Source organism: Sinocyclocheilus anshuiensis, unplaced genomic scaffold (genome assembly GCF_001515605.1).
Source record: "Sinocyclocheilus anshuiensis isolate Anshui unplaced genomic scaffold, SAMN03320099.WGS_v1.1 scaffold55, whole genome shotgun sequence".
NCBI classification, from domain to species: Eukaryota; Metazoa; Chordata; class Actinopteri; order Cypriniformes; family Cyprinidae; genus Sinocyclocheilus; species Sinocyclocheilus anshuiensis.
In genome coordinates, this window is record NW_015549647.1 from 1,428,794 (window position 1) to 1,451,626 (window position 22,833).

The window sequence follows — 22,833 nt, forward strand, 5'->3', positions numbered from 1 at the left end:
CGCATAAACACATTTCATTACACCAAATACACAAAATAATGTTATTTTTAGCAACATCATATGACCCCTTTAATTCTGAAGAGGATGATTCCATTGCAGATGCAGACCCACCACCTCATTCTACAATGCCTCTACCACCTGATGAAAGGGAGGAAGCTGACTTGAACTTGTCCCTACTGGCAGCAATAGAGGAGTTAAAAGGACGAGTTGTCATCATGGAGAAATGCAGTGCAGACTGTATTCAGAAGGTGAGCCAGTGCTGTTCACAAGCAGATCTTGATGTTCAGTGTGGTTCCCTGGAGGAAAAGCTGGCCTATCACATCGAGAGAGAGAGAGAGAGTGTGACAGAGTTAAAAGAATCTTAGAACTGAGTATACAAGATTTGGGGAAGTCTATGGTTGACTGTTTAAAAAGGAGAGATTGATAACAAGCTAAGATCCTGGGTACCAGGAACATCAACTCCATTATCTACATCCGCTCCTGAGCAGTACTTGACCATTACACGTCAAGGTGTGAGGAAGACCCATGACGTTCCATCATCGCAGCATCTTTTAGTTAAAGGGGTCATATGATGCTGCTAAAAAGAACATTATTTTGTGTATTTGGTGTAATGAAATGTGTTAAACTGTACCTGCACCCACGTATCTTCCCCCTGTAAAAGTAGAGTTTCCCCATTTTGGAAGTGAGGCAGAGACTGATCCGGTGGCTTTTGTCGAGCGATGTGAAGAATATTTGAAGAACATCTGGAGAAGAAACAAGGGGCTAAGGAGAGTATACGTGACTTTGCATCCCATTATAGGGCATTGTGCCTAAGATGGAAGAAGGACATGCCCGAGAGAGAGATGGTGCAAGCCATATTAATAAACTGTAATCCCCGTCTTGCAAGCTTGTTACGGGGAACAGTGAGAGGCGTCAGTGAATTGGTAAGGATAGAGACCCAAATCGAGAAAGATTTTGAAGAATCCAAATGATATTGGAGCCATGCCAATTCTGAGCTGCAGAAGAAAAAGACTCCTAATGACAGGGACACCGTCCATTGGTCAACCCATGCTAACACCCGAGTAGTTCAGTCTGTTTTAATTCCCAGTCAGTCTGAATTGAAAATGGTGACTTTACCCATATTACTAAGAGGTCGATATTTTCAGGCTATGGTGGACACGGGGAGCACCCTGTCTCTAATTCAGGAGTCCTGCTGGAACCAGTTGAAAGGACAAGAGCAGTGAAATCCAAGCAAAGGACAGACATTTATGTTAGCCAATGGTCAAATGCATTCTTCCATAGGCATGTCTAACTGGGAATGTGAGCTGCAAGGACAAAAACTAAAATTAACGTTGTATGTGTAAAGAGATTCAGATCTGACAGTACCAATAATTCTGGGTAGGGATTTCTTAACTTCGGCTGGGATTATGCTGGATTTCCGAAGGGCCCAACATGGCATAATATCCCAAGTGGAAAACGAGAGTGAGAAGTTTCCCCTTTTGCCAGCTAAGTCCTTTTCCAACTCCTTGGTGTCATTTTATCTTGCTTTGCCTAGTGGAGAAGTATCATCAGAAGTCTCATTGGCTGTTCAACAGCTAGCACTCAAAGCTGATACCACCTCAGAGTTCCAGAGTCACTTAGAGAAGTTGATGAGTGAATGGCCTATGGTTTGCACAAACGAGGTAGGACACTCTTCTGTAATCAAGCACTGCATCAACACTATACATGAAGTTCCTCTCCGTAGGAGAGCCTAACATGTATCTGTGGAGAAACAACAATTAATTGACAAAGAGGTTAAGGAGATGTTAGCCAATAATATAATTCAACCTTCCAACTCACGATGGGCTTCTCCTGTTGTCATTGTTCCCAAGAAGGATGGTGGATCTAGGTTTTGTGTAGACTTTCGTGGACTGAACTCAAAAACTTATTTGGATGCTTATCCGATGCCCCAAATCCAGGATATTTTGGGATCTTTACATGGAGCAAGAATTTTCAGTACTTTAGATCTCAAAAGTGGATACTGGCAGGTGGAGTTGGAGCCAGAAAGCATACGTAAAACTGCTTTTGTGACATCTTCAGGGCTATTTGAGTTCTTACATCTACCTTTTGGCCTCAAAAATGCTGCAGCCTCCTTTCAGCGTTTAATGGAATGTGTACTGCGAGAAATCAAGGGAAAGTGCTGTTTGGTATATATAGATGATATCGTAGTATACTCAAAGGATGAGAATGAACGCCTGCTGCACCTCAGTCAAGTTTTCCGCTGCCTACATCAAGCTGGGCTGACTTTAAACTTTAAAAAGTGCAACATGATGCAAAGGTCTCTAACTTTTCTGGGCCATGTGATTTCAGGCGATGGCATTAAGACGGATCCTGCTAAGATAGCGTCAGTGAGTCAGTTTCCTGTGCCTCGATCTCTGAAAGATGTGCAACAGTTTTTAGGACTTGCTGGATGGTATCACATATTGTACCACGATTTTCAGAAAAAGCAGCCCTTCCACATGCTTTAAAAAAGAGGGGAGCCACTTGGGCTTGGACAGAATCCTGTCAAGAAGCATTTGAAACTATCAAGAATGATCTAACTCAAACCCCTGTCCTGATTTCCCCAAACTTTACCAAACAATTTAAGGTGCAGACAGATGCCAGTGAGAAAGGACTGGGAGCAGTTTTGACTCAAGACAGAAGGAGAAGAGCACGTTATAGCTTATGCTTCACGCTTACTTCAGGGGGCTGAAAAAGCATACTCTGTGTCTGAGAAAGAGTGCTCTGCTGTGCTGTTCTGTGGGCTGTGGAGAAGTGGCGGCCCTACTTAGAGGGTAGAACCTTCGAAGTTATAACTGATCACGCAGCATTGACTTGGGTTTTTAATCACCCCAAACCCTCATCAAGATTGACACGGTGGGCTTTACGGCTGCAGGAGTTCGAATTTACGGTTAGGTATCGGAAAGAACAATGCAATGTGGTCCCGGATACAAATATCCCGAAGTCTGGAAGACAATGCGATGGTGAACATGGTGAGGCAAGTGAAGTCTGCAAGTTCATTAGTAACACCCTCAAGCCTACCAGTGGATTGGGATGAAATTGCCAAAGCTCAGCAAGAAGATGCTGAAATAAAGGAACTAGTCGATAAGGCCCGTACTCAAACAGATATCGATCCATCAAGAATCCATTATGTTGTAAAGAATGGCTTTTTATTTCGCAGTGTCCCAGATGGACCGAGAGGGCAGAAATTTCAGTTGGTGGTACTAGAATGCTTGCGTAAAGACTTCTTGAAATATGCCCACAACAATCCTTTGCGTGGTCACTTTGGTCGGCTCAAAACCCTTCTGAGATTGGTGGATATGGTGTACTGGCCCAGTTTACGCTCAGATGTTTGGAAGCACTGTAAAGAGTGTCAAGTGTGCCAGATGTATAAACCATCTACTGTATATCCAAGTTGGCTGGTTACTTCCCACTTTGATTCTATACGCTGAATAAGAGCTTGTTCTTTTGACAGCAGCAAGTGTTTATTATAAGTAAAATTTGACAGAAATTTGTTTTTTCCCGGTCGTTGTTAAGGTATGTTAAACCACGTAAAGCTGTTTCCTTATAATGGACTTCTATGGGGGAGAAAACGCTTAACGTGATATTATTCACTTTATCTGTGGAGTAAGGGCTCGTTCTTTTGACAGTAGTTAGTGTTTATTACAAGTAAGGTTTGACAAAATTTGGGTTTCCCTGGTCGTTGTTTACGTACGTTAAGCGTTTTTCACGTTAAGCGTTTTAGAATGTCCCTATCACAAGTATCAGCATTCTTTCCAATGATAAGGCTTTCTGTGGTTTCTTTTATTTTGGGTCATTGTTTGATTTCTACTATTGTCTTTTTACTTTTTTCATTTTGTTTGTTTGGTCATTGTTTGTATTGATCTGATTTGAGAAGGTCTACCACAAATATGGGTTATTCATGTATAGTTTAAATGGAAATCTCTGAAGAATCGAGTCATTGACAAGTGTGGGCTTTGCATATGTTATGTTTCATAAAAACAAGAACTTAATCAACAAACAGGTTTGAGGAAAACTCTTTATTGATGTAGCTGAGTATATTATGAAGTAATACAGTTGATCCCTACTTCAAATATTTGTATAGCTGTTTTTTGTTTGAGAGATAGAGAATCAGTTATAGCTTTATATGATGAACAGATATAAACACACTCATGAGCTTCCATGTTTACCATATATAATGTTCTCTATTTATGTGTGTCGATCATGGTTGAAACAAAAAGACAAGCTTAAAGGGGTCATATGATGCTTTTTTAAAGATCATTATTTGGTGTATTTGGTGTAACAGAATATTGACATGTTTCGCATCATATGACCCCTTTAAATTAAATCTGTTCATGATATAAAATGATCATATCTCTTCACAAGACTTGGATTAAACTGCTTGATTCATATGAATTTATTTTACGAAGACCTTTTTTGGATCTTCTAAGTTTTAAATACCTGGATATTCAATGGGACAAAGATTACCTAAAGTCTTACGGAACGACATAAGAGTAAGTAAATGACGACAGAATTAAAATTACTGGGTGAACTATCCCTTTAAAGCTGATTTATACATCAGTAGCAGCACCAAATGAAATCTGGTTTCACAAACACTCCCTCATCTTCCACTGGTTGACAAACAGTTGGACAAACTGCCCTGAAATAACACCATTAGTTAAATCAGAACTTGGCATGTCAAGTCCCTCAAACAAACATAAGTGCTATTATGACAGAACAGCCTCCCAAGTTTTCTGATTGGCCAAATTGTGTGGGCCGCATTCAAATTCCTTTTGCCGTTTACAGGGGGTGACAAAGAGATAAGTGTGATTTGTATCAGGCAGTAAGGTCATTTTATCATTGGTAGCATTCTCTAAGCAATATTTTACAGCAACTTTAAGTGCCCTGTTCTTTGACACAATGGTGATTCAGATTCTGTCATCCCAGTTCCTACAACCTTTGGAATACAGGCCACTGGACAAAACGTCACCCCCTACTAAATGTGCTCAGACATCTGACCTATAAAGTTCCATAAATATGGCAAGCCGTTTTAAACTTTATTCCCAAAAACTAACTACCAATTTTATGTTACTACTACCTTTTTTAATTCCTACCAAGTAATGCCTTTATACCTGCCAGTAACTATATTTTTAGTATATATCCCTGCTTTCCTAGAACTAAAGTAATAGACACTAGTATGAATTTATTAGACACTGGTTTGTATTATAAATTTTACTAACGTTTTATAAATTGCTAGTAAGGTTTTTAGCAAAACTGTATAGTAGCCATAGAAATAAATCTATTTTAATATATAAAAAACCAATTGTAGCTAGTAGCGAGAGACATGCTATAAGTAACAATTTGGATAGATGCTAATGTCTCAAAAATAGGTAATTAATATTTAACATCTAATTTCTAGTATGGCGTGAATAAGTACTAGTAACTATTGGAATAGTTACGATTAACTAAGAAATAAATACTAGTACCTAATAATTATTTACTAGCAAAACTAGAAAAGTTTACAGAAACACCTGGAATACACTTTTGTCGAAATGAATAGCTGATATCTAAACCACAGAAGGCCATAAAATGATAAAGTACTAGGACTGTTGGAATAATTACTTGCATCTGACAGATAGTTACTAGACAAACTGGAAAAGATACAGTACATAATTGGATTAGTATTTAGATATTAGTTAGATTTAAGGAATACATATTAAAAGGGCTCTCCATATTGCATTCACATTTTACAGATATCAGATGCCAGCATCAGACAGGATTTTCTGAGTATCTATGTAGGCCTGTATTACTTAATGCTTATTGATTAGAAAAATCATAAAAATGTTCCTTAACAAATCATTCGCTCCTGTACCAGTAGTTAAAAAAAAGTCACAGCACTTTATATAGTTTTATATAGTTTCATATATAGGCTATTTATATTTAAACAGTATCATTTGATGTATTAATTATTGTTTGCATCTTAAAACACTCCGAAAGAAACATTTATTCATGTTACGCAGCAGTTTGAGCATACAGACTACTTACAAAAGTATGTAAAAAAAAAGATATAGATAGATATACTTTTATTGATCAAACGTGACAGTAAAGACATTCATAATGTTAAAAGATTCAAAATATTTCTATTTCAAAGAAATGCTATTCCTTTGAACTTTATTCATCAACGAATCCTGAAAAACCTATATCACAGTTCCCAAAAAAAATATTAAGAAGCACTACTGTTTTCAACTGATAACAATAAAAAAAAAAGTTTCTTAAGCACTAAATCAGCATATTAGAATGATTTCTGAAAGATCATGTGACACTGAAGACTGGAGTAATGATGGTTCAAACTTTGTAGGAATAAATGACATTTTAAAATGCATTCAAATAAATAGTTATTTTAAGTTGTAATAATATTTGACAATATTACAATTTTTAATCAAATAAATAAACCCTGGGTATCAGACTTCTTTCAAAAACATTGTTAAAAACCCTCATCGACCACAAACTTTATATATAGAGCTATTATATATAGAGCTATTTCTAACTGTAAAAATATTTATACATGATGACTATAAGATGTACTACATTTCCAAGAATTTTCCCTGATAATTTGAGGCTTTTCATGAGAATCAGCCATTGCTGATAAATGTACTGCAGCATAATCTTGAGATCAATCAATATAGCATCATGAAATGTGAAATAAATATCTTTTATTATTTATTTTCATCATCATTAGCAACACTTTACAAAGTGCCAGCCGTCATAGACAATCTCATGATGTCATCCTGCAAATAGGCCGATCAGTCCTGCCATCAGCAGACCACAGAGCCCCAGTGGGCCTTTATGATGCCAATCATGCTTAGAATTTTGAGTTTAAAAAAAACAGAGAAAATAAAAATATATATATAAAAAAAATATGCATACCACTGATATACAGATTTGATACAAACAGGCTTATTGGTCACAAACCAAATTGAATTATAAACATGGCTTTTCTCATACAATAGACAAAGAGGACAAACAACAGATAGAAGTTCTGTACCAGATAAGTGTACTGTCTAAAAAAAAAAAACATTTCATTTCAGAGTTCTAAACTACTTTTGTTTTTGTCTTGTTTTTTACTTTTCTGTCATCAGTTGTACAAGGCGCAAGGCATTAAGTAAGCTGGCAGATAAACGTTCTGTACCAGATAAGTGTACTGTCTAAAAAAAAAAACCATTTCATTTCAGAGTTCTAAACTACTTTTGTTTTTGTCTTGTTTTTTACTTTTCTGTCATCAGTTGTACAAGGCGCAAGGCATTAAGTAAGCTGGCAATAATCTCACTCAACCGGAACACAGAAAAGAAGTGTCTTTGAAACAGACAAACACACTCAGACAATATAACACTCACACGAACAAATACAAAGTGCATTCATGACCCTGGAGTGGCAGCAGTGGCGTGTTTCACTGAACCCAGCCTGTTGGAATTGATGGAGATCTTCTTGTAATTACTTTCATAAATAAACAATGCATTCTGCAGCTATGGAACTCTATTGGTAAACTGGAGTGATATTTCAAAGAAAAAAAAATCCAACAATTTATATACAGGCAAATAGTTGAATGATGCCACCCAGTGGTGAAAAAAAATCTGACATTACATTCCAGTAGGAAGATTCTCAATTTGCTTTACAACAACCTTTGGCCAGGATACCAGTCACGTTGGTCCAAGTCAGTTTCTTTGGCACCAGTCAGCATTTAGACGTTCGGCTCTCATTTTCTAACTCTGAACTTACAAAAACCAACCATTATTTGTCTGTTAATTTCGCAAGTGTGTTTGTTTGAGGAACAAGTTGTGGCATAACGGTGGCAAAGTTTACCACCAGTGTTTGGCTAGTTACTCAAAGAATGTAATATATTACTCATTACTAGTTACTCATTTCAAAAGTAATATTGTTACTTTACTTATTACTTTCTGGCAACAGTAATTAGTTACATTACTTTTTCTTCACGCCCCTGACTTTTATCCGCGTATCCTTTGACGAAGAGCCAGTATGCAGTTGTGGCCAGACTGGGTCCCGGTAGATCATCTATGGTTTTGTTTTTTCCCGTGAACAATGTAGAGCTGTGAAAATCTACATCGCCTGTTTGAGACTTCAGGGTTCGCGCTATGAATTCATAAAATGGCGCATATTTTTTACCAACATGAACTGCGAGACGATCAGCTTTCACCAGAGCAGAAGACAACATGATGCTTGGCGTCCGTCGCACAGAATATCTGATACTCTGGAGGATCGCATTCTAGATGATGTTTTGTGTCAAACCCTGGGCGGGATTCATCGTGTCTCAAAACCTAGTGAGCTGCCTACATAGACAACATTGCCGCGTTTCAAACCAAAACGCCTATGATGTCCAACAAAGCTTTCTAGGCAGGCAGTCCGCTGGGTTTTGAGACACAGCCCAGGTCGGCGAGCACACACACACACACACACACACACACACACACAGACAGAGTTTGACACTATATGTAACTGTCACACATGAAGGCGTTATTGTTTAATCAACCGCACAAAGGCGTATACTAGGTTTTTTTTTTCTTCTTACGGCTAAAACAATACACTACCGTTCAGAAGTTTGTGGGTAGTAAGATAAAAAAATAAATAAATAAAAATAATAGGCAGCAGTGGCGTGTTTCACTGAACCCAGCCTGTTGGAATTGATGGAGATCTTCTTGTAATTACTTTCATAAATAAACAATGCATTCTGCAGCTATGGAACTCTATTGGTAAACTGGAGTGATATTTCAAAGAAAAAAAATCCAACAATTTATATACAGGCAAATAGTTGAATGATGCCACCTAGTGGTGAAAAAAAATATGACATTACATTCCAGTAGGAAGATTCTCAATTTGCTTTACAACAACCTTTGGCCAGGATACCAGTCACGTTGGTCCAAGTCAGTTTCTTTGGCACCAGTCAGCATTTAGACGTTCGGCTCTCATTTTCTAACTCTGAACTTACAAAAACCAACCATTATTTGTCTGTTAATTTCGCAAGTGTGTTTGTTTGAGGAACAAGTTGTGGCATAACGGTGGCAAAGTTTACCACCAGTGTTTGGCTAGTTACTCAAAGAATGTAATATATTACTCATTACTAGTTACTCATTTCAAAAGTAATATTGTTACTTTAATTATTACTTTCTGGCAACAGTAATTAGTTACACTACTAGTTACATTACTTTTTCTTCACGCCCCACTAGTTGTAACTGTGTATCTTCCACATAAAATTCTAGTGATTGATAGTGACATTCAAGTAGAAGTGTTGCATTAATCTCATTAATTGTCATGTGTAGCTTGAGGCTAATTGTAATTTCTCCATTACCCATGTACGATTATATTTTATTATGTATTTGATCAAATCACTTAAGTTTGTAAGAAACTTTAATTTTCCACAAAAAAATATATATATTATAGTAATATAATGTATCACATGCTGATCAGAGGGATGTGGGTGGGATGTAATGCCAGCGTAAAGTAAAGCCACAACTTGCACAATAGTGCTCAGATCATCTTTTTTTCCAGACAAAATCAATATAATGCAATATTTCTATCGGCTGAATGTAAGCTTTTCCATATTCCAAGCATGCCTGCTGCACTGGATGCATGCATGTGCAAGTCGTGAAAATTATGAAAATAAATCTAGGAATTATTTGATTGTTGGATTTTAAATCAGCGAGTGGGGTTGAGGCATCAAAAGTAACTAAGCTGTTTTATGGATGGTAACTGTAATATTATTACTGAAATCTTATTAGTAATTAGTTACACTATTAGTTACTGCAAAAAGTAATATTAGTACAGTAACTAAGTTACTAGTTACTGCCCAACACTGTTTACCACAGACGAGAGCAGACTTTACATCAGTGACCATGTGACCAACCTAACCAACAAAGCTGGTAACCAGGGCAACCATTTCATCTCATATCGGCATGAACAGAAAACAAGCATTCACACAAGCTCACACGTCGCTTACAAACACACACAGAATGACTGACGAACACTGGCAAAAATATTAAAATCAGTGTAAAAATCATAGTCTCAATGTGCAAACATTTCAGCATCAAAAGAAAATATTAACAGTACATACATTACAAACATACACTGCCTACTTTTTGTGTAGTATGTCTGTACACCATCTGAACCAGTAATGCTTAAATGAAAATAAATGTGGTTTTAGTTCTACGAACTGGCACTTTAAACCTCCACAGACCAGAACATTTCTTGTTATACTAGGTGCGGAGAAATTCCTTCAAATACTGCCACAGAAATCCAGGGTTGGCAACGGCGGGCCCAAATCACATGGCATCATAAAAGAAAGACTTAAAAAAAAAAAATTTTTTTAAAAACCTGCAAGGTGCAAGAGCAAACAAAGGGGGCCTCGGATAGAGAACCGCTAATAAAGTAGATCTATTGTGTGAGCAGGTCATGTCCTTCACTCCCAGATATCATGATCCAACAGCCGCATGAAATCATTCCTAAGTAACCCTAATGGAGGTAGACTTTCTTAGTCACCAACAGAAAACTGTAAACGTTTGCTTGGAGTGTGAAAAATGAGTACCACGTGCAGTCTCATTACTGTAATTACCCTTACTGACAGCAAAAAGCTAGTTCTTTCATGTTATCACAATCTATCTGCCCAGGGTAGTTTACGCTGCTACAGTAACAGTGTTCACACAGGACGTGTTCTTACACTGAAACAGCTAGACAGATCACATTTGAAAAGAATGTTTATAGACGTGTTCATTAGTTCATTGTTTTAAAATTAACAATAAGAGGCAGGCACATGGGTCAATGGCAAATAATATCATTAATGATTCTTAAAAATGCACTTTTTGTATTCATGTTGGTTTCATGAGTTAAGAGTTTAATTACTCTAAAAATGGTGTAACCAATAACATTCCTTGAATACATGTGAGTGTACATTTTAATCATTATTATATTTAATTATATATATTATTTCATTGTAAAAAATATAAATAAATTGTTCAAGTAAAAAAAGATTTTGTTTAAATTCATAACTTTTTTTTTATCACATTTTATTAATTCAACATCAAATTTTTTGGGGTACTAACACAACATGCCATTTTACAACCTAAATTAACCATGAAATGAAAATAGATATTGTCATACATTTTCTAATATTTTAAGAGAGGGGGGTATAATATAATTTCCTGATTTAAGTTTTCTTTTCTTGCATCTTTCAGCATGTTGCTTTTAGCACAGCTTTGAGTTAGCAAACAACCGTGAAGAAGTTTTGTTAAAATATTTTTTTTAATATAAAAAAGCATAAAGAATAAACCTTTACTCAAGGTTTTCTTTAAAAAAAAAAAAAGTATTTTAATGCAGCTTTTTTTCTTCATTATATCAGGACAGTTGTATCACCCTAACAAATTTGATATTAAGCTAAAAAAAATCTAAATTTATTTTCATTCAGATATTAATTCATGTATTTTAATTGTAAAAAGTATGCCATTAATGTCAATGTAACAGAGGCGGATGTAACTTAAGTACACTTTTTGAGTATCTGTACTTTACTTGAGTATTATTTTTTTTCTGGGAACTTATGACTTTAACTTCACTACATTTCAAAGACAAATATTGTACTTTTCACTTCACTACATTTCTATCAAGGTCCTCGAAGTAGAAAGTCGTTACTATGTAGCAGCTTTGAAAGTCATTGTCTGATTTTGCTAAATTGTGTAAGTGAAAATATTACCTATATAAAGCCACAGAAGAATTGTTGTGTGTCTCCTAATAAAACACAAAAGGTGTTTGACTGAAGCAGCACTGCACAGACCATTCTGTGTGTGACAAAGTACAGCGAGAGTGATTAGACAGCATTTTTTTAACATTTTGTTTTGATGTCAAATAAGTCTAGATGTTTTGCATTTTTGTTAAAGCAGTGTTGCTGTTATACAGCTACAGTTGTGTTGCTGGGTTTTAAAGCAGGTTTGATTTTTTATTTTCTTCCTTATCAGTCTGTATTTACAGCAACTTCACTGTCCACTCTGTTCAAATGTGATTGAATGGCTACACATAACTTTCACTTAAGTAATGGAGTTGTGTACTTTGTCCGCCTCTGCAATGTAATGTTATTGACCCACATGTGTAAAATAAACCAACAATTTACAGATTGCACAGACAGAACATAAGAACGTGTCCTGTGTGAACGGACCATAAGTATGAAGCTTAATCTTATTCTCAGGTCACTATAAGCAAGCAATATGAAATCACTGCTTAAATTTTAATTGTGTCTCCATTCTATGATTATTAAATTAACATACGCGTATGCTAACTCACTAGTACTATACTCTCAATATTTATGAGAGGGGGAAAATAAATAGCTTTCTAATTAAAAAACGGCAGATTGTGACAAGGAATAAAGAAAACAAACCTAATGGATTAAGGAAGGAGCCAGGGTAACCCCAAAAGGTACGTAAGCATGACATCTGAAGGTAGGCACTACAGCACAATGTGGAGGAAAGATCTCTGAATGAGTATTGAACAGCAACATGACCACTCACTAAAATATTCAGGAGCGCTCACTAGCAGGGAGTGTGTAACCAAGTGCTGACAGAGTGTGAACGGGTGAAACATCCTGTCCCAAGGCATCGTGGGATAGCAAGGTTAATTTATAGGCAAACCGTTAAGTACTATCAAGTGCTGAGTATTGTTACGATTTGTGAAATTCTACATATTCTGAAACCTACGGATATACATTAGAGTGAGAACTTCTGACGAGAACAATTGGAACATCAGACGTTTGGTATGGAAAACATCAGCAGAAAGGATCCAGGTTGTGTAGTCTTCACTAGAAGTGCACTTACTGTGTCAACTTTCATACTGACAGCAATCCATTTCTATATTCAAAACGGTCTATGTTCTTGAGATTTATACTGGAATCAGAGTGATTCTTACTGTAAAATGTCCAGGCACTAAACCCTGGCTGTGTGGTCCGGGTTTTTTTTTTTGGCTTTGGTGAGTGTGTATTCAACCTGCCTACCTGATCAGATTGAAGTGTACGGCACTGTGTTAAGAGAATGCACAGGTGAACCTGACCCGAGATCAGTTTGCCAGCAAAGGGACCAAAGGGGGGAAAGGCAGAGGCTGCTTATGCTGATCTAGAAACAGTATGAAGAGCCGAACTGTCCTAAATAATTCCTGTACAGACCAAAGTCAGAACGACTTGTGAGTAGCTGTGCATTAAACTTATACAATTCTAGAAAAATGATCGGACACTTAGAGCAGAATACAAAAAAAAGAGGAAGGCGACGGTGTAAAAAGGCACACAGTAAAAACAGAAACAAAGCAGAAACTGGTACAAGATCCTGACGAATTCTAGAGCTAGACAGAGCGAATACACTCCAGTGTGTGGTTGCGATCAGAAGGTGAGAGAGAGCAAACGTAAATGTTTGTACAGCATAGTGAGTAAATATTCTACAGTAAGATTTTTGATCAGAGTCCATGTACCTGTGTGTATGTTCTAAGAGGACTGTGCAAGAAAATGAGAACTTTAAGAAGCCATGACAGCCGGGCTGAAGAGTCCCTTGAATCCGGTCATCTATTCTGTTTTGTTTCCTTTTACCCTTTAGCAGCGTATTGATGTACCTGCCTTGCTCTGGGGTTGACATTCCAAGATCTTCCTGCATTAACCCAGTGCATCCAGAACCCAATCAGACTCCCCAGATCAAAACATTACAAATGAATAAAAGAAAGCCTTTAAAAGACAACATCCTCTAGTTTTTTGGGGGGTACCGATATTCGTTAGTCTTTAGGGGTACTTACCCGAGTGAAATCAAGGTGCAATGTTTTCATACGGAATCAAGCTGCTCCAAATCACCCTCCTGCCCCAGCAGAGGTGTGAGATTAGGCCACTGCCCTCTTCGCTATGCGCTCCAGTCTGGGTAGGGGCTCGTAGGCCTGCTGGGAGGAGTCTCAAAAGGGAGTGGTCCTACAGACACTTATGGAAGTCTTTGAGTGGTCAGAGATGGAAGGGGGAGTGGCTAGTGGACAAAAGTGTGCCGTAATAGGTCCTCAGCAGAGGGACGCTGTTTAGTCTGCACAAAAATCCGTTTAAGGAAATCGCGGCAGTGGTCCGACACGTGAGGCGGCAGAGTGGGGTTGGTGGGCTGTGTGGCGATTTTAAAAATGGCTGCCATTGCTTCGTACTCCGCCCAGGGCGGCCGCTGAGTCAACATCTCCACAACAGTACAGCCGATGCTCCTGGAATCAAGGTGGTATTACCTTCATTGTTAATGTGATTGTGAGACACACAAAAACATATACATATCTTTTCTAATAGTGTTCTTTCAATGTGCTAGAAACAGGACAGAGTCTTTTATGCTGACCCCGGGCCATCAGACATCCTTATTGTCGTGAAGTATCACAATTTCAGCTTAAAAGGTTTAAATTCGTATTGAAATGGAAGTTGCATTTTTCTTCTACAGACGTTAAACAGAATATTGAAACAGTAAAAAATGTACAGCGAGAACTTGGTTCTACCCATCGTTTATTGTTGATTGAAGGGATTGGTTTAAGTATATTAAATGATTGGAGCAGTTCGGTATATGTCACCAGAGAGAAGTCTGTCATTTTGCCATCGAGTTAAGACATTTAAATTAAAAATTAGGAGGTAAAACTAATTTTTAAAAATAAAACATACATGGATGAGTAGTTCACAATCACATGCACTTACAAAAAAGATGTGGGTGAATTTTAATTTCATGCAGACTTTAAGGGCTTACCAGATATCAGCTTTCCTGCCGTACCCCTCTCCGCTGATGACCTCTGGGCTCATCCAGTAAGGTGTACCTGTCACTGACTTGATGCCCGTTCCGGACAGGCAGATGGTCTGGAGCCGCCGACTCGCTCCAAAGTCACCCAGCTTCACATTACCTGCTGAGTCCCGAAGGATATTGGCACCTATATGGATGAAAGAACAGGACATGTACATGCAGAAGCATTAGAAGATAGAGACATTTAAAGGACAGTTACAAAAGAAGTTTGAGTGCTACATGTATTGCATCTATAAGTGTATACGTAAATATATAAAAAAAAAAAAGCTATTCAGTTCATAATAACTGACAACATCACATGCAGTTGGTTTACCTTTGATATCTCTGTGGACGATCATGTTACTGTGAAGGTAGCACACGCCTTCTAGTATCTGCCGTGTATATTTACGTGTGACATTCTCCGTCAGAGCACCATAAGACTTCAGCTGGTCTTTAATGGAGCCCTATGGAACATAACATTTAAATTTCAAAAGACAGACAGTAAGTATCTACACAGTCCTGACTGGAAAAAAAAAAATCATTAACATGGATAAATATATAAGATATTTGTTGCACAAATCCTTCAGTAAATGAACTCTGCATCCACTAGGGCAGTTATTGAATTAATGTCTCTATTACTGAACCGCAATCAGTCATGTCTGATTTGAAAAGAACTGTTATGTATATTTACTGTTTGTGAGATTAACATCAATGTCAGTAAGTCAGTCAGCTGTCAACAAAGCAGACTTCATTTCTTCTTTTTCTTTAAACTCCACACTTAGCATCTTGGGCTTGACTGAGACCTGGATTCGTCCAGAAGACTGGTAACTAATATTATTAAAAATAAAATTTAAAAAAAGTCCTCAAATTATTGACAATAATTAAACTGTAATAACAAAAGCAAAGGAATACAATAGAAAAAAGATAAAAATGAAACAAACAGTGCTTCAAGTCTAAAGTATTCAGTTAACAGCCTACTACATAAATTGAATAATCGAATGTAAAATAAAACAGCATAGTCTTCACTGTAAGAATTAAACTTCTTTTGTTAAGTCAGCAGCAGGAATATAGCCTACTGTCACTTTACTGTTACACACGTATTTTCATTCTCAACTGTTTACATTCACTTATTACATAACCAACGAGGGTTTACGTGAATAATCACCAAACGCCGCATTCTGACACATTTTTGCGTATATTTGACTGTTTAGGCGCACACCATAAGCTAAAAGCTGACTTTACATGTCCTTGTTCTGTTCTGTCTCTGAGCGCATGCACAGAAATCCTCCTGAGGAACAGTGCAAGTTCTCTTTCGCGCTTTTAAAAACATGAATAAATCTAATAAACTTTAATAAACCAAGCACGTCCCATTTTGCAAAAGTCACGTTACATTTTTACTGATTTGCATGTGAAATCGGGCTTTAACTGAGGATGCAAGCGCACCACTGGAAAGGGAACGGAATGGGGCGCAATATTCGTTTTCCCCCGATTATAATATTTTGATAATCGTTGGAGGCCGAAATCAAAATCAAAACTCTATTTCGATTAATTGCACAGCTCTCCAACGCTGTAAAACCTTTAGAAAACAAAGTTAGCATACAAGAACGTGTGTTCAAGTGAATTAACACATACTTACCCCAGGCATGTACTCCATAAAGATAGAAAGAGTTCTTTCATGCGTGTCCCGCAAGCAGCCGTAGTACTGAACAATGCGCTCATGGAATAGATTTTTCAGCAGTTGAATCTCACACTCCAGAGCACTCACCTCCTGAACACACATACAAACCACAATAAGTGCAAAGGTTTACTAGACACCACATTAACCTTACAAAGCCTGAAAAACACTGTTCACCTTGCTGGTTTCTGGGCTATCCGGATCAAACTGCACCTGTTTAACAGCCAGTTCTCTGCCAGTGTCTGCATCGTAGCATAGAAACACTCGCCCAAACGCTCCTTGCCCCAAAAGCTTCCCTAGACGCCAGTTTGTGGGAGCCCGAGGGGCTATACACAAAGAAAAGAGACGATTTCCCCTCTGCTTTTTGACCAATTAATTTAAATACATTTTCTAGTCCATCATGTTTTGCTAGATTTATAATCTATTAAAGATTTCTATTTATAACATTTCTATTTTAATGGGTTTTAAAATGTAATTTATTCCTGACAAAGCTGAATTTTTCAGCAGACTTCCAGTCTTCAGTGTCACATGATTCTTCAGAAATCAGTCTAATATGCTGATTTGGTGCTCAATTAACATTTCTTATTATCCCAGTTTAAAAAAAAACAGTTATGCTGCTTAATTTTTGATTTAGTTAGTAAGCTTAAAAGAACAACAGACTGGAACAACAGAAGATGTTCTCCTCTAAACCTAAATCCACTCACAGCGGCTTGGAGGGCTGATGTCCATGACTGAGAGAGTGGGGTTAGAGCTGGGCTCTATGTCACTGCCACGGCGTCTGCGCCCCGGTTCCTCTAGCTCAGGAGTGAAGATGCTGCTTCCACTGCTAGTGCTGGGGCTCTGCTGCTCAGTTGGACTGAAACTTACTGGAGAACGAAAACCATGAGCTTGTGTCCGCCGCGCCCTGGGAAAGGTCTTTCGTCCTGAGTGGAGAAAGATGTTCCAATTTAAGAACAGCGTGATTTTGCTTTTTGGAAAAATTAACAAAGCTTCTGTTTATGGCCATGGCCCAATATAACCTCACCATCGCTGTAGTCGTGCAGACCAAACGAGATTGGATATCGCCTAGGATAGGTTCCTCCCTTCCCAGTTTTTTCAAACACTGGTATGTCATACTCTGTGAAACATAGTAGAAATAATCAAGACTTAGGAATGTTAGTATTCATGTGACATCAAAGCAGAAAGATCAGCAACAGCTTACCAGGGAACTCTTGATGGTTATCAGGGTAGCTCAGGGCTCGAGGCATACAGGATTTGGGATAGGTGTCACTGTAAGAGATCCATGAGAGAAGAAAAAAAAAACTTTTTTTTTTTTTTTTAATTTTTTGTAACTGCAAGCATGAACTGTACATTACTGTTCAAAGTTTTAGGGTCAGTCAGATTTTAAAGAAGTCTCTCATGCTCACCAAGGCAGCATTCATTTGATCAAAAAAAAAAAAAAACAGCAAATATTATTTGATATTTAATTTATTTAATATTTACTATTTAATACTACTAATATGGTGAAATATTATTACAATTTCAAATAATGCTTTTTCTATTTTAATACATTTTAAAATGTAATTTATTCCTGTGATGCAAAGCTCAATTTTCAGCAGCCATTACTGTAGTCTTCAGTGTTACATGATCCTTAGAAATCATTCTAATATGCTGATTTGCTGCTCAAGAAACATTTCTTATTATTATTAATGTTGAAAACAGTTGTGCTGCTTAATACCTTTCCTGACATACTAAAGGAATGCTGTGAATATAAGTTCAGTCTCTGGGCAAGGCACTGTCTTCTATAATAGTTTGATTGTGGCTTCATGTGTGTGTGGGTTAGTTGTTCACCTGTCAAGTGGACTGTCCAATGAAGGACAGCTGCCTGATGCTGAATTCTCAGGACTGCTCATAGACAACGGGTCCAGCATCTATAGAGAGAAAGACAGGAAAAGATAAATGAGCCATCAGGACACCGGCTGATTATGCTACAGATTAGTACACCCACATCAGCTCAACCAGATGTGTTAAGACTATGTACCTGGTCCATGCTCTCTGGTATGAATTCGCCCTCACTGTTGATGCTTGTGAAAGAGCCGTTTCTGGCCACCTGCTGCAGAGCATCAGGAATATAGCCTGGAGGAGGAGAGCTACGATCGGTTGACTGAGAACCTGGAGAAGCAGCAAGAGAGCAATAAACACCTTACGCACTTTTATAATCTGAATAGAATAGAGTCAGGTAGATCAAGATGTGGGATTGAAAAGTAAAAATGATTTGTCACATCGACCCAAATGGAAAGTCTTTTCAGAAGAAGAGTAAGTCACCATATTTTGCTAAAACATTATGAAGATATTTTTTCTTTCAAAGAATGTGCATTAAGAAAGCAAATGGGGTCAATTTCGATTTAATGTTGAGTTATGTCAAGGACGCAATTCAAAAACACTGAATGCAACCCACCTATGAGTGCCAGCATGTTCTTTTTATCTGCAACACTAAAGTCTGTGTTGTCCAAGTTCTCATGAGCTGGCAACAGGTCCTTACTGGAGACAGAGTTCTGAAAGCACAAGAACATTTGAAACATTTTAGCTTTTAGATTAGGTCACAGGTCTCAGACTAGAACTTTTTCTCTGAACATGGCTTATAATGTCCACTGACTTGAGTACAGGAGGGGAGCACCAGCAGGATTTTTAGGCTCTTCATATGCACAGAGCGATCCAGCAGCTCCACAGCTTTATCCAGATCATCCTGAGTACTCAACGGAATCACAAGCTACAGGACAGAGAGAAGGAAAACAAGGAAAACAGGCATATATGAAAACATTCAAATAAATATATCAGAAATTTGACAAAGCTGTAGCATCTTTTACCTCATTATTGGTGTAATGCAGGTCCATGCTCTGCCCAAACGCTACTTTAGCTTTGGCGCTCAGATCTTCCAGACTGACAGGTCGAGGGAACTGCAGGATCCTTAAGTAACACATAATAAATCATAAACCACACCATCAACTGCTACTTTGACAGAATCAAGCAAATGGTTCCTCCAAATGCATTCTCTAATTATAATAATTACAAAATTAGGTTTGTATTAAAGCTTTCTAAGCTATAGTGAACGCAAGTGTTGGGGAAAGTTACTTTTCAAAAGTAATGCATTATGATATTGCACTACTCCATAAAAAAGTAACTAATTGCATTACTTAGTTACTTTTTATGAAAAGTAATGCATTATGTTACTTTTGTGGTACTTTTTATCACCTGGGGCGGGCTTGCTCATTTATTTTTTAATAACAAAAAACCCCAAAGTTATATTTTTGGCAACTTTAAAGGCATTTTTAAACCAGTAGTGAAATTAATAAGCTTCAGGCTGAAGTAAGTACCTCTGCACCTCATTCCCAATTTCTCTCTACCTCTTGACAGGAGAGGTGTCAGTGAATAAATGGGAACTTGCATTACTTAATTGAAAAAGTAACTTCGATATTTAATTGTAAATTTAAAAGTAATGTGTTACTTTACTTGTTAACAAATAATAAATTAAAATCATTAATTCATATTCCGACGTGAAGTCTATTCTAGCAGTTAGGTTAAGTCTTTGCATACACACACACACACACACACACACACACACACACACACACAAATACATGAAGACACACCCAGATGCACACAAACACATGACTACCCCAAAACTACATCACTAATTAACTAACGCTAACTAAATAAGGAGCCCCTTAGTTAATTTGGCTTAGAACAAAACATTTTATGTAAAGTGATCCTAAAGGACTGGGAATAAAAATGCAGGTTTGGACCAGCTAACACAACATCCATTACACAGCATCTACAGGGCTCTGTCGGACAGGTTTAATTAAGAGAAACCTCTAGAGGGAAGTGCTAAAAATAGGAAGTGATGTGGAGCAGAAGCAGGAATTATGGTCACTACCTCTTCTCTCCTCGGTACTCAAACTTCACCCTTACATCATTCTGTGGACAAGAAAACACAGTTTTACCCATCTATCAATGCACACCGTTTCTTATTCACAACAGTATGAAACAGCACTGGGCAACACAGACATATTCAATATAAATTTATATTCACAATTATATTTGTGTGCAATAGAAAATAAGCAACAATGTAAATATTGCAATGATTTTAGTGCACTTTTTAATTTGCCTGTGACTGTGTTGATAGATTAGTTTCACAATCCATCCTCATCTCACAGCTCTGTTAGTACACAGTGCCTCTTTTTGAACAATTCTGTAAAAATTAAAGGGGTAGTTCACCCCATAAATTACCCCATGATTTACTCACCCTCATACGGCGCTCCTAAAGAGACCTTTGCAAAAAAAAAAATACACAGACTATTGCGTGCTCACGAGAAACTTTCGCGTGCTCACGCATAACAGTTTTCCGGCTGCGTCACTCTCTGCCGTCTTACAATGAAGAAAACAAAAGCATGGAATATGTAATATGGCGTTATTTTACTGACAAATGTCGAGAGTGCACTGTTGTAGTGCGAAAGTACATTAATATGATGTGCCAGTGCAAATCTCTCCTCTCGCTCAAAGTGTGCGTGCTCAAACGGCGTCCTGTGCACTTGCAAATCTCTCCTTTGCGCTAGAAATTAATTATTTTCGCACCTGGACTAAACGTTGTCAAAGGTTATCAACCAATCAGACTTTCACAACTGTCCGATGAAAATGCTACGTGAAATCTAACTGGCTGAGAGGGAACTGCATCTGGAATTCTTTTGACAATCATAGATGGATCTGCATTTTCTTTACAATTTAAAAATATTAAGCCATATTAATCAAAAGTATATTAGAAATGGCTAAGAATGGGGTGCTTGGATGATTTGTACAAATAAATTTGTACAAAGTAGCCTAATGCGCTGTCTAGTTGGTGGCGCTAGCAAACATGTCCTCCCTGCGCTGTCGAGTCGGTCGCCTTTGACAGGTCAGCGCGGCACGAACTCTGTAACATCACGCTGTTTCGTCCCGCTTTCGGTGTGTTTGGCTTCCCATAGTTTCTTTTGAGCACGCGATAGCCTGTGTATTTTTTTTTTTTGCTTAGGTCCCTTCAGGGGCTCCGTACCCTCAAGCCATCCTGGGTGTATATTACTTTCTTCTTTCAGATGAATATAATCAGAGTTATTTAAAAAATGTCCTGGCTCTTCCCAGCTTAATAATGGCAGTGAATAGTGGTCAAGATTTTGAAGCAAAATAAAGTGCATAAATCCATCATAAAAAGTGCTCCACACGGCTCCGGGGCAGTGAATAAAGGCCTTCTGAGCAGAATTGATGTGTTTGTGTAAGAATATGACACTATTCACTGTCATTATAAGGCTGGGAAGAGCCAGGACATGTTTTAATATAACTCCAATTGTATTCGTCATATACAATATATATACATATACACCTAGGATGGCTTGAGGGTGAGTAAATCGGGGGGTAATTTTTCATTTTTGGGTGGACTATCCTTTTAAAGTTTATAATTTCCAGTAATGAGTTCAAATTTTCTATTTCAAGAAATGTATTCAATGAATGCAGCATCACTGATGATCATTGAAGTCTCTGTGGTACTTTTCCTTTATTAAAATGCTTTTGTAAAATACATTTAGATAAACTGCTTTTTATTACTATATATTTATTAATACATATATATAAATTTATAAATATATAATGATTAAAACAAAGAAAATGTAGGTTACTTTCACCAGATTGTTTCAGTATTTTCATCTTGCATTACACATTTTGGATCTTCTTTCGCTGTTCAACACAGGCTGTTTGGCTTAAATGAAAGGTTCCTCAGACTAAAAATTAGTACATAACTTTTTTCCATGTTAAAAAAAAAAAAAAAAAAATTTTTAACTACATAACCCTCTAGTATGAATGCCTGTGCACAGCTAAATGATGTCATCACCCTTATTTAACTGTGGTCACATTTACAGTATCCACCTTATTTTTCAACGTGGAAGTAAGCCGTTTTCTGTGAATGTGCGAGACTTCCGGTTCATTAGCCACTGTAGGGAAATAATGAGAAGAATAACAAAGTGCAGAAAACGGTAAAACTTTTTACACCACAAACCAGTGTGTTTATAATTAAGATAATACATTAAAATGATATGGTAAGACACACCAGTTTGCAATAATATCAAGCAGCAAATCAAGCTGTTTTGTACAAAAATAGCTGGAAGCGTATGACACCGGAAGCCAGACACATTAAATTTACAAATGACCGCGCCCACTCTTATGGGAAAAATTAGGTAGATATAAGTGACATAAGTGGTAAATGCTGTAGTATAACTTATAATACCTATTTGTCATAATGTGTTTTATTCTACACTGAGATAACAGTTTTGTTCTTAAAATAAAAAAAAA

At 37.4% G+C, this 22,833-nt stretch overlaps 2 protein-coding genes across 3 annotated transcripts in view; both read right to left on the minus strand.

The window, feature by feature from the left end:
- The window catches only part of LOC107659991 (cytochrome P450 27C1-like), a 24,320-nt gene extending 11,675 nt beyond the window's left edge, over window positions 1-12,645 (minus strand). Inside the window, exons 1-2 of the mRNA XM_016449126.1 lie at window positions 12,580-12,645; window positions 7,995-8,278 (exon numbers count right to left, since the gene is read on the minus strand). Coding sequence (XP_016304612.1) covers window positions 7,995-8,278; window positions 12,580-12,645 — 350 coding nt within the window. The remainder of the gene's footprint in view (window positions 1-7,994; window positions 8,279-12,579) is intronic.
- Window positions 12,646-12,999: 354 nt separating this feature from the next.
- Window positions 13,000-22,833, minus strand: part of LOC107660022 (mitogen-activated protein kinase kinase kinase 2-like) — a 12,953-nt gene continuing 3,119 nt past the window's right edge. For both annotated transcript variants that reach the window (XM_016449163.1, XM_016449165.1), the window contains exons 4-17: window positions 20,396-20,436; window positions 19,329-19,428; window positions 19,118-19,231; window positions 18,920-19,016; window positions 18,503-18,633; window positions 18,313-18,392; window positions 17,684-17,751; window positions 17,507-17,599; window positions 17,187-17,405; window positions 16,660-16,808; window positions 16,444-16,575; window positions 15,142-15,271; window positions 14,778-14,955; window positions 13,000-14,256 (exon numbers count right to left, since the gene is read on the minus strand). In XM_016449163.1, the coding sequence (XP_016304649.1) occupies window positions 14,037-14,256; window positions 14,778-14,955; window positions 15,142-15,271; window positions 16,444-16,575; window positions 16,660-16,808; window positions 17,187-17,405; window positions 17,507-17,599; window positions 17,684-17,751; window positions 18,313-18,392; window positions 18,503-18,633; window positions 18,920-19,016; window positions 19,118-19,231; window positions 19,329-19,428; window positions 20,396-20,436 (1,752 nt within the window). In that variant the 3' untranslated portion in view covers window positions 13,000-14,036. The remainder of the gene's footprint in view (window positions 14,257-14,777; window positions 14,956-15,141; window positions 15,272-16,443; window positions 16,576-16,659; window positions 16,809-17,186; window positions 17,406-17,506; window positions 17,600-17,683; window positions 17,752-18,312; window positions 18,393-18,502; window positions 18,634-18,919; window positions 19,017-19,117; window positions 19,232-19,328; window positions 19,429-20,395; window positions 20,437-22,833) is intronic.